Source organism: Staurois parvus, unplaced genomic scaffold (genome assembly GCF_062004578.1).
Source record: "Staurois parvus isolate SC_StPar_1 unplaced genomic scaffold, SC_StPar_1.0 ptg000191l, whole genome shotgun sequence".
NCBI lineage: Eukaryota > Metazoa > Chordata > Amphibia > Anura > Ranidae > Staurois > Staurois parvus.
The window spans coordinates 3,930,426-3,942,605 of NW_028317987.1; the positions used below are offsets into that span (position 1 = coordinate 3,930,426).

The 12,180-nt window shown below is 46.2% G+C and overlaps 1 protein-coding gene across 1 annotated transcript; it reads left to right on the forward strand.

Annotated features, from left to right (window-relative positions):
* Positions 1-8,276: 8,276 nt before the first annotated feature.
* On the forward strand, positions 8,277-11,234 carry LOC149461889 (uncharacterized). The gene has a single exon (XM_089677633.1). The coding sequence runs from the start codon at positions 8,652-8,654 to the stop codon at positions 9,879-9,881; it is 1,230 nt and encodes a 409-aa protein (XP_089533759.1). The 5' UTR covers positions 8,277-8,651; the 3' UTR covers positions 9,882-11,234.
* The last annotated feature ends 946 nt before the right edge of the window (positions 11,235-12,180 follow it).

A 12,180-nucleotide genomic window follows, 5' to 3' on the forward strand; every position in this document is an offset into this window, starting at 1 on the left:
TTCCTCCATAGTCATGTCCATCCTCTTCCTCCATAGTCATGTCTGTCCTCTTCATAGTCATGTCCGTCCTCTTCCTCTATAGTCATGTCCGTCCTCTTCCTCCATAGTCACTGTGACGTCTTTTATCTCCAGCAGATGATGATACACACATATATAGTGTGGGAACCCAGATGAACCCCTTCAGGGGCAGAACATTCCCCCACTTCCGGGGCCGGAACATTCTCCTCATTGTGGAGATAAATTCTAGTAATATGGTCCTCTAAACAAACAGCACTGACAATAAATAGACAAGACAAGGACCATCCTGACCATACATGGCCTACAAAGGGCAATGATGACACTACACAGGCAGCCAATGGGCAATCATTACACTATGCAGCCAACACAATGATGGAGTGCCGGGGTCAGGAGTATGGAGCATAGAGCCCCTTACATTGCTGCTCAGGAGGAAGGAAACATTCCCCAGCCGGCCATGAAGAATATGTTCCATCATTGGTGTCAGAGGGAGGGAAATACTGAGGGGTCTGAGGGAAGTAGAGGAGCTGAGGGGTCTCTCAGGGGGTACTACAGATAAGGAATTTTGGGGCCCCTGAGGGGGTAGTGGAGCTCAGGGCCTTAAGGAGGAAGAGTAGTTGAAGGACTCTGGGCCCTTGGTGGGCACTCTTCTTAGAGGAGATATGTATGCTCAGCATCGCCTAAAAGGTAGTCAGGGGTCAGTGCTGAACATCTTCAGGAGACACTCCAATACCTTCCCATGACACAGGCTCTGGCAGTGCCCGGTGCTGGAATTCAGAGCCCCAGGAACCCACCGCCACTCTGTACAATGTCCTGGATTCCAGAGAATACTTGGCAACTAAGAGAACCCCCTACTGTCCTCCTACCCACACTGGGCTGCCATTGGAGGGAAGAGAACAGACTCCTCCCCCACAGCTCTCTACTCCACCAGTAGCATCCTCCTGCTATCCAATCCAATCTCTTCTCTTACTGCAGAGAGTGACAGTGACATCACTCCTGTCAGTCAGCAGGCTGCCACAGATTGGAGCCTTGTAGCCGGAGCTCTGCCAATTATCCTGATTATCCAGCAACTCTAGTCAAAAGTCATCAAGTTCCCCTTCCTGGACCTCATGATGAGCCGACATTGACCTCACAGCACTGCCTCAGAGCAAACAAGTCATAGGAAGGATCATATTTATCATTCCTTGTCTGCAGATCTAATACTCATCAAAACCAGTTCAGAGACCAAACAAACCCAACAGAGAAAAGGGGATTTCTGATCTGAAAGGACAAGAGGGTCCCGGGACCTCAAATATGCATCAAACACTAAACAGTCCAAACTAAATGTGTTCCCAGGAGGACAGAAGTCCTGAACTGGTTCCCACCCGACCTATTGTACAATGATGGCGGACAGGACCTCTCTCCTTCTGGAAGGACGTTGTATGATGTCCTCCCACTCTTGCTGTGCAGGTGGAGGGGGACGCAGCATGGTGATTGGTGGGGAGCTGTGTCCCTCGTAGTCAACACATCCCTGATCAGGGTGAAGATCCAATGATGTTGTCTCTTTACCATGTGATCAGCTGTATCCAATCACAGCTGATCACATGTAAACAAAAGCTGGTTATTGGGATTTTCTGTCCTCAGCGCTGTCACTGTCTGAGGAAAGGAAAACTGATAACCGGCTTTCCTGTGACAGGGGACATTTACTCTGATTATCAGTGCAGCATATCAATGCCCACCAATGCAGCCCCATCAGTGCCACCTATCAGTGCTGCATATCAGTGCCTCTTCATCAGTGCAGCTTTATCAGTGCCTATCATTGAGGGAGAAAAATAACTTTTTTGCAAAATTTTATAACAAATGAAGAAAAAAGTTTTTTTCTTCAAAATTATTGTTCTTTTTTTGTTTGTTTAGCAATAAATGACCCCCGTTAGTGGTGAATAAATACTGTACCACCCAAAGAAAGCTCTATCTGTCTAAAAAATGATACAAATGTCATTTGGGTTCAGTGTTGCATGACCACGCAAGGCTGCGGGAGGACACGGAGGTGACACCGGGTTAGGACAGGAAGGGGAAGTGGGCTCAGAGATATGGAGACACACAGTATAAATAAGACCATCTACCACCAGCAGCCAATCCTCTTACAGCCCCCTAGAGGAGGGGAAATGCGTCAGTGACAGCTGCGGTGATGTAATTCCCGAATGGTGGGACTCATGTGGATGGGACACTTTCGGACGGACATTTTGCTTGTATATTATATACAAATGTGAGTGTATATGGTTTGCTGTAAAGGAAGTTTGTAATAAATGGAATGACACCATGTGGGTGATTGTTGTTATCTCCTCCCTGCATACATCATGAGATGAACCATCAGTTGTATGATATATTGGGGGGGGGGGAATTGTACACAATCATCCAGGAGGACTACAAGCTCCAGACTAACCAGGACCATGACACAGCACATAGGACTCCTATTCCAGTGTAAGAGTCCACATCCTGTGGTGGGGGGGAACACTGGAGGGGGAGTACTGGAGAGGAGCACTGGAGGGGGGCACTGAGGGGGAGCACTGGAGGAGAGCACTGGAGGGTGCACACTGAAGGGAAGCACTGAAAGGGTAGCACTGAGGGGGAGCACGGGAGGGGAGCGCTGGAGGGGAGCACGAAATCTGCACTTTGATGAAAGGAGAAGCACAAGGCACATTATTCCGCACGGTTGGTTGGCGCAGTGTGATTGGAGAGGCACAAGGCACTTTATTCCGCACGGTTGGTTGGCGCAGTGTGATTGGAGGAGCACAAGGCACTTTATTCCGCACGGTTGGTTGGCGCAGTGTGATTGGAGAGGCACAAGCACATCAACTGATATAAAGAACTATTAATATTGATGATTTTATTTTCTATTCAGTATTTATGAGGGATTTATATTGAATTTGGATGGATTTTCATGCAGTTGGACACGTTGGGAATGGGACACAATTTTTGCCCAGACTAGGCAGCACCTAGAATAGTACTGTATATGACCACACAATTGTCATCCAAACTGCGACAGCACTGACATCTGAAAAGTGTTCTGGTCAGGAAGGGGGTGGAAGTGTCCGGTATTGAGGTGGTTAGATGTCCAGCAACCCTCCTATTCCCCCCTCACATCCACATCCTATTATTGTGTGACCAATACATCCAAATACACTCACTGGCCACCCTATCAGGTATCAAGGATTTAAGTGACTTTGAATGTGGTAATACTTGTATTTCAAAAACTGCTGATCTCCTGGCATTTTCACCCACAACCATCTCTAGGGTTTCCAGAGAATGGTCCGAAAAAGAGAAAATATCCAGTGAGCGGCAGTTGTGTGGAGGAAAATGCCTTGTTGATGTCAGAGGAGAATGGGCAGATTGGTTGCTGTGCCATTCAGATCGTGGGGTCAGAATTTGGCATAAACAACATGAAAGCATGGATCCATCCTGCCTTGTATTCACGGTTAAGGCTGGTGGTGTCATGGTGGGGGGGAGATTTTCTGGGAACTAGCAAGGTGGACCTAATAAAGTGACCGGTGAGTGTAATTCTTACTTTCATTTCCCAAAGTTATCCATCTACAAGGAGACCTGTATAGATCACATGATGGCACCAATGAGGATGGAGGAGGACCGGAGTCACATGACTGAGAAGATACTAAACCTCACCCTGGAGATCATCTACCTGCTGACCGGAGAGGTGAGGAGGATTCTGGGAGGTCACATGACATCACTCTTATCTCTATTAATAAATCACAGACCTGACCGGAGAGGGGAGGAGGATTCTGGGAGGTCACATGACATCACTCTCATCTCTATTAATAAAACACAGACCTGACCGGAGAGGTGAGGAGGATTCTGGGAGGTCACATGACATCACTCTCATCTCTATTAATAAAATACAGACCTGACCGGAGAGGTGAGGAGGATTCAGGGAGGTCACATGACATCACTCTTATCTCTATTAATAAAACACAGACCTGACCGGAGAGGTGAGGAGGATTCTGGGAGGTCACATGACATCACTCTCATCTCTATTAATAAAACACAGACCTGACCGGAGAGGTGAGGAGGATTCTGGGAGGTCACATGACATCACTCTCATCTCTATTAATAAAACACAGACCTGACCGGAGAGGTGAGGAGGATTCTGGGAGGTCACATGACGTCATTCTCATCTCTATTAATAAAACACGGACCTGACCGGAGAGGTGAGGAGGATTCTGGGAGGTCACATGACATCTGTGACAGAGGGTAAGTGGAACAGAACACACAAGGCAGATGGAAAACACTTAAAGCTTTTTAAAACAGACAACAGTCACTCAATGGGGAGTAGTGCAGAGAGAGCCCAAAATACTTTGTAATTCAGCCCCGATGGGCAAAGTTAGTCTCTACAGCAGTTTGTAATCCAACAGGGAGGTAAGAAGCAGTTCATAAACAGGTCAGATCACACAGGAGAAGCATACACTCATGCAGAGCTGGTCCCAGATAGAGCTGGCAGCGTCTCAGGCAGAGCTGGTGTGGTAAGCTCTGGCAGAGCTGATGTGGCTTCTGGGGTCCCCTTTCCTCCAATGGGGCTCAGGCAGAGCCTGGGCCACTAGAGTCCAGCTGCAGCTGGACCCCTCAGTGGCTGCACAGCAGAATGGCTCAACAGGAGAGACCAGCACTGACCTCTTAAACCCCTTGAACAGGACGAGAGGTGGATCATTAGCAGGTGACAATGGAGGGACTTTCTTAATTGAGTTTAGGGACATTTTGGATGACAATGGAGAGAATGGACAGGAACAGAAATACAGTAATTGAATTTGTAGCTGTAAACGGGAGGACGGTGGGGAGGATATTATATTTAGGCAAAGGACTGGTTGGACAGGATGGACAAGGAAACACAATAATTGGATTTGTAGCTGTAAACAGGATAACAGTGGGGAGGATACACTAATTGAATTTGGAACCTTTTGTGGAGGGGACACATTAATTACAGCTAAGGGCCTTTGGCACAGGGGAGTAGAATACTAATTGGAGGATGTTCTTCCTATGGCCAAGAGGGATTAAAGGAACAAGGAATTAATAAGTGGGCTGGCAGAGAACTTGTGACACTAAAGATCATTAATCAGGAATTAATAATTGGCCGAGCCCCTATACTGTGACACTCCTCCCCCTTACATTTTACAAGTGCTGATAAGGAGACCTCAACAGGTCTCCTTGGAGGCACTTGTGGGGTGTTCTCACTTCTCCATCATCTTCTTCCGCGCTCTGGTACTCCACTGCTGCTGCTGCCACCAGTCAGTGTGATGGAAGCGTAGGCAGGACAGAACACACAAAGAAGAAGGAGAGCAAACAAAGCTTCACTGAACCATGAAAGAAACTCAACCAGGACAATCCATGGCACCCCGCAACATGCGGCCTGTAGGAACACCCACAGTGAGTGGGCTCACAGGGACTCAACGGTACTCTGGCTGTGGAGGTTGCCTTCAACACAGCTCCCACACAGCATACTAGGGGCAACACCAGACTCACAGGGATTAAACGGGACTCTGGCTGTGGAGGCTGCCCTCAACACTCTGGGATTCTAACATGATATTCCTATTGGTTCCTCAATACAGAAATTTCCTCTTCTGAAATCAGGTGATCATATGACCATCACAGTGCCTCCATGTGACTCCCTAAACCCTGAGAGACACTACATGCAGAAGATTCTAGAAGTCACCAAGAAGATGATGGAGCTGCTGACAGGAGAGGTGAGCGGTGCCGGGAATTCTGGGACATTCTCCAGTAACAGACAAGGGATGTGTCTGGATGGTGACTGTATCATTGTGTGTGTCAGGTTCCTATAAGGTGTCAGGGTGTCACTGTCTATTTCTCCATGGAGGAGTGGGAGTATTTAGAAGGACACAAGGATCTCTACAAGGACGTCATGATGGACAATCAGCCGCCCCTCACATCACCGGGTAAGAGGAGACTTTATTGTAAAGGAGAGAGCAGTACGGAGGATCCACCTAGATCCCCCATCATCTGATAAACACATAGAAACAATGGATTCAGTCAGTGTGTGTGTTTCCTACAGATGGATCCAGTCATGGGAACCCACCAGAGAGATGTCCTCGTCCTCTGTATTCCCGGGATTCCACACAGGAAGGTCACACCATCCCTCACCATCATCAGGTAGATGATGACAATTATTGGTAGTTGTGATTTATACACAGCATGTTTGTTACAATGAATGTTTTATTATATCTTTCAGAGTGGAATCCTCGGGGATGATAATATTGATGTTAAAGAAGAGTATAAAGAGGAGGATGAGGAGTATGGAGTGATGGAGGAGTTTTCAGAAGGACACAAGGATATGATGGAGCCACCTAATACCAGGAACCCACCAGAGAGATGTCCCCGTCCTCTGTATTCCCGGGATTCCACACAGGAAGGTCACACCATCCCTCACCATTACAAGGTTGGTGGGATGGAGCATCTAGAACATGGACTTGTAGGGGTGATTTTTTTTATGTGATGCAACAATATTGGAGTTTATGTTTTACAGATGAGCTCTTCTATTATTATTTTATTTTAGGGTGAAGATCTGATAGATATAAAAGTTGAGATTAAATCAGAAGAAGAGGCGTATGTGAGGGATGATCAGCAGTCTATGGAGGAGGATGGAATAACGGGGACATTTATAGAGGAGGACACTCCTACAGAGATCAGCACAGGTGGGTCATGAACACTAAATCCATTCCTCCACCCATACTGCTCACTGATTGGTCCAGAGTAGGGCGGGGACTGGGTGATATCAGCCTGTAATCCCCTGGTCACTTTCCTGAGCTGTGTTCCCCGTCCTGTATTCCTGGATTTCTCTCGGATAATCTTCCTTCTCTGTGCTGCAGACACAATTTATGTCTCTAGACTGGATTTATGGAGGTTCTGGGGTTCAGCTGGCAGCAAAATGTTCATTTTCACCATAAGTGTTACTAGACCTAGGCACCTGGACATGTGATTTTGATCTTCTTCCCCATGTACGGGTCTAGTAAGATCTCTGACAGAACATTTCTCCCAGGGTTTCTTGCTCTGTGGTCTGCTGGCTGTGCCGGGTGGAGGGATATGTCTGTAGTGTCTCAGCCCCAAGTCACTGAGTGCAGTCTCAGGAGATGGGAGGCAGCGGTGTGGGATCTCTGCAACTTGTCTACAGTAAACATTCAAGTCTCTGCTGATTGCTGAATACCAATATTATGAGTCCTGACCCCTGCACTGTATACTCTATGTTGTACATTACATACTCCTGACCCCTGCACTATATACTCTATGTTGTACATTACATACTCCTGACCCCTGCACTATATACTCTATGTTGTACATTATATACTCCTGACCCCTGCACTATATACTCTATGTTGTACATTATATACTCCTGACCCCTGCACTATATACTCTATGTTGTACATTACATACTCCTGACCCCTGCACTATATACTCTATGTTGTACATTACATACTCCTGACCCCTGCACTATATACTCTATGTTGTACATTACATACTCCTGACCCCTGCACTATATACTCTATGTTGTACATTACATACTCCTGACCCCTGCACTATATACTCTATGTTGTACATTATATACTCCTGACCCCTGCACTATATACTCTATGTTGTACATTATATACTCCTGACCCCTGCACTATATACTCTATGTTGTACATTACATACTCCTGACCCCTGCACTATATACTCTATGTTGTACATTACATACTCCTGACCCCTGCACTATATACTCTGTTGTACATTACATACACCTGACCCCTGCACTATATACTCTATGTTGTACATTACATACTCCTGACCCCTGCACTATATACTCTATGTTGTACATTACATACTCCTGACCCCTGCACTATATACTCTATGTTGTACATTACATACTCCTGACCCCTGCACTATATACTCTATGTTGTACATTATATACTCCTGACCCCTGCACTATATACTCTATGTTGTACATTATATACTCCTGATCCCTGCACTATATACTCTATGTTGTACATTACATACCCCTGACCCCTGCACTATTACTCTATGTTGTACATTCCATACTCCTGACTTCTGCCCTCCCCTCCCCCCACTGCTATATATACACATAATATGGATTCTCTTTTGTTACCCCCATTTCCTCCCACCTGGACATTTTATATCGGAGGATGTGATTGGAGCACAGACTTTTACATGGTGATAATAATGTGATAACATCCTCCAACTTTAGACCCTTAAACAGAAAGTGATAATGAGGGAGGAGTCAATACCCCAATGATGGTGGTCTTCAGGATCAGTCCAGTCTTCATCTTGGTTGTTCTCCCCCATCCTCACTCTCTGACCTCTGGTGGGGCTCAGCCCCGCTGTTCTTCATGACTAAATCATGGACTAAATAAGGAAGTGCAGTACTTCTTGTGTTGGGAAGATGGCGATGAGTGATAGAGGGGGTGGGGACCCTCGTCCTATAATCCCCTCATCACTGTCCCTCCTATAAAAGACAGTTCTGGTTGTTTCCTCACTCTCTGACTAAGGTCCATGAATAAAGAAATGACCTGGTAGGAGATCAGAGGAGCCATTTCCTAGTTCCCTTGAGGGTGGAATTGTAAACTCCTCAGAGACCAAGCTGCCTGATGTGGGCGGAGTCCTGGTTTGGGGGAACCAATCAGCTCCTGTCTAGTAATCGTCTTTGTATTTTAGTCCATGGCCGGGAGATGAGGAAAACCTCCGAGGATTGTCTCACTTTGTCTCCAGACTGGAAAGTAGAAGATGAGGACATCACACAGTATAGTCCAGGAGAAAACCCGGCTCCCTCCAATGTCCATCCGGCACCACCCAGTGTAGATGGACCATCGGATTCCTCGTATCCTGAGGAACCTGAGACTGTGCGGGACCGGGCCGGCCTTCCAACAGGGAAGAGGTTCTCCTGTACTGAGTGCGGGAAAGGTTTCCATTGTAAATCCAATCTTAATAGGCATAAAAGGTCTCACATGGGGGAGAAGCCCTATTCCTGTCCTGAGTGCGGGAAATGTTTTTCACAAAAGTCCAATCTTTACATACATCAGAGATTGCACACAGGGGAGAAGCCATATTTCTGTCCTGAGTGCGGAAAATGTTTTTCAAAAACGTCCCATCTCTACAGACATCAGAGATCTCACACAGGAGAGAAGCCTTATGCCTGTCCTGAGTGCGGGAAATGTTTTTCAGATAAGTCCAATCTTTACTCACATCAGAGATTGCACACAGGGGAGAAGCCGTATTCCTGTCCTGTGTGTGGAAAATGTTTTTCAGACAAGGCTAGTCTTCAGGCACATCATAGATCTCACACAGGGGAGAAGCCGTATTCCTGTCCTGAGTGCGGGAAATGTTTTTCACAGAAGTCCAATCTTTACACACATCAGAGATCTCACACAGGGGAGAAGCCGTATTCCTGTCCTGAGTGCAGGAAATGTTTTTCAGACAAAACTAGTCTTCACAGACATCAGAGATCTCACACAGGAGAGAAGCCTTATGCCTGTCCTGAGTGCGGGAAATGTTTTTCAGATAAGTCCAATCTTTACTCACATCAGAGATCTCACACAGGGGAGAAGCCGTATTCCTGTTCTGTGTGTGGAAAATGTTTTTCAGACAAGGCTAGTCTTCATGCACATCATAGATCTCACACAGGGGAGAAGCCGTATTCCTGTCCTGAGTGTGGGAAATGTTTTTCACGGAAGTCCAATCTTTACACACATCAGAGATCTCACACGGGGGAGAAACCGTATTCCTGTCCTGAGTGCGGGAAATGTTTTTCACAGAAGTCCAATCTTTACACACATCAGAGATCTCACACGGGGGAGAAGCCGTATTCCTGTCCTGAGTGAGGGAAATGTTCCTCACTTAAGTCCTGTCTTCCTTTACATCAGGGGTCCCACACAATCCTGGAGCTGTATTAGTGCCTTGAGTGCGGGAAATGTCTTCTACATGAATGTTGCTGGACATCTCAGCTCTCATGTGGGGAAGAAGCACACCCTGATATACACCTCAGATATACTCCATGGCTGATCTTCATCATGGAAGAAACAGTTCATAAGGAGATCAGAGGTCCCCAAAGACATGGATGAAGTGTGGGACCGGGTTGGCCATTGATGGCAGGAGAAAAATAAAAATGGAGTCCTGCCCTGTGATTGGCTGAGTACATTTTGTGGTGGAAGATTTTGTAACCATTTAGGGGTCTAAAAAAAATAAATAAATCGAGGAACAAATGTGACCGACATTCTGCCCGTATTTATTTTCTATGAACGTTGTCTCCATCTAGTGGCCATAGTGTAATTTCCTATAAATAGCCCCCTTATCTTCCTTGGTCAGACATGGCTTCATCCTCATCCCTGAGATCATACTCCGACACACATGAGTACTGTAGACTCTGCAGGACACAACAATAAAAATGGAGTCCTGCCCTTTGATTGGCTGAGTACATTTTGTGGTGGGAGATTTCACAAACACTTGGAGTTCTATGGAGAACAATGTTGAATGGATGTGACCAGCAATCTCAAACTGGGAGGAGTTTTGGCCGTATTTTATTTCTTATGATCATTGGCTCCATCTAGTGGCCATAATATCATATTGGGCTAGTTTTACTGATGGAGAGATTTCAGAAAAATCACCTCATTGTGGCCACTAGATGGAGCCGGCGATCATAGGAAATCACTGTGTTACTTAACATAGGGCTGGATGTTGTCACAGCTGGAGGAATGATTGTCTCATTGGTCCAATGAATGTTCTATAAATAGAGCCCTTGGTTTCCTTCATCAGACAAGGCTCCATACTAATCCCTGAGGTCACACTCCCGCACTCTGAGGTCACACTCCCGCACTCTGAGGTCACACTCCCGCACTCTGAGGTCACATCCCACACTCTGAGGTTACACTCCCGCACTCTGAGGTCATACTCCCTCCCGCACTCTGAGGTCATACTCCCTCCCGCACTCTGAGGTCACACTCCCGCACCCTGAGGTCACACTCCCGCACCCTGAGGTCACACTCCCGCACTCTGAGGTCACACTCCCGCTCTCTGAGGTCACACTCCCGCACTCTGAGGCAGATAAAACTTTATTTTGGTGGTATTTATTCACCGCTGGAATTTCTATTTTTTTTTGCTATATAAATGAAAATGTCCAAAAACTGTGAAAAAAAAGTGTTTATCTTATAAAATGTTGCAAATAAATAATCTTTCTTCATAAATCTTGACTAAAATGTATTCAGATATCTTTTTAGTAAAAAAAACCCCAAATTAGTTTATAACCAAAAATTATAATTTTTCAAAAAAAAATTTACAGTTATATTTTTTTATATTATTATTTATGTTTTTTTACACCCATAAAGGCTGCAAAAGCAATAATTTATCCTTCTCTCCGGCTCCATTCTTGCAGCCATTAAGAAATACTGTGAGAGCTGTGATTGGTCACAGCTTGTCACATGGTACAAGTCTGTTGGGAATAGCCCTGTACCATGTGACCTCGGTGATCATTCACAGATTTCACTGGTAATGAGCAATGATATCAGGAAGTGACATCTTCCTTACTACCATTCATGTGATCACTTGTCTTCAGTTCACTGGTCTTCCCAGTAAATGGCTGTGTTGGGAGGGGGTATGTCAGGACAAATCTGATGATTGGAGGAGAGCAGCCCGAGCTCCCAACACAGCTACAGAACTGACCATGATGAGCTGTCATGCCTAGTGTGGTCAGGTTTAATAGGAAATCAGAGGGACTGTCAGGATCACACAAAGGAAGCAATACAGAAATAAGAGGAGACGTCTTCATACCAGGACATGGGACAGCCGGCACAGATCAGGAATAGGACATGTTGGAGGAACATATTCTTTGAAGGAGAAGTTCAGGCAAAGCTCTTTTGTCTGTACTTCTCCTGTGGATCAGAGGAGTGTAGTTCATTCTGATCTCCTGTGACCCATTTTCAGGTGAAGCCCGCTGTCAGCTGATGTCACTCAGCCGGTCCAGGTTGGGGAAAGATCCCAACATCAGAGTCTGGACCAGCCGCACCCTTCCCCTCCACAGCCCAGTGAGTGTGGGGGGGGGGGGGGCAGGGCAGAGAGCGGTGACTGACAGTCACCACTCTCTGCTCAGAACGGCTGTGAGAACTCATGGTCAGCAATCACGTGATT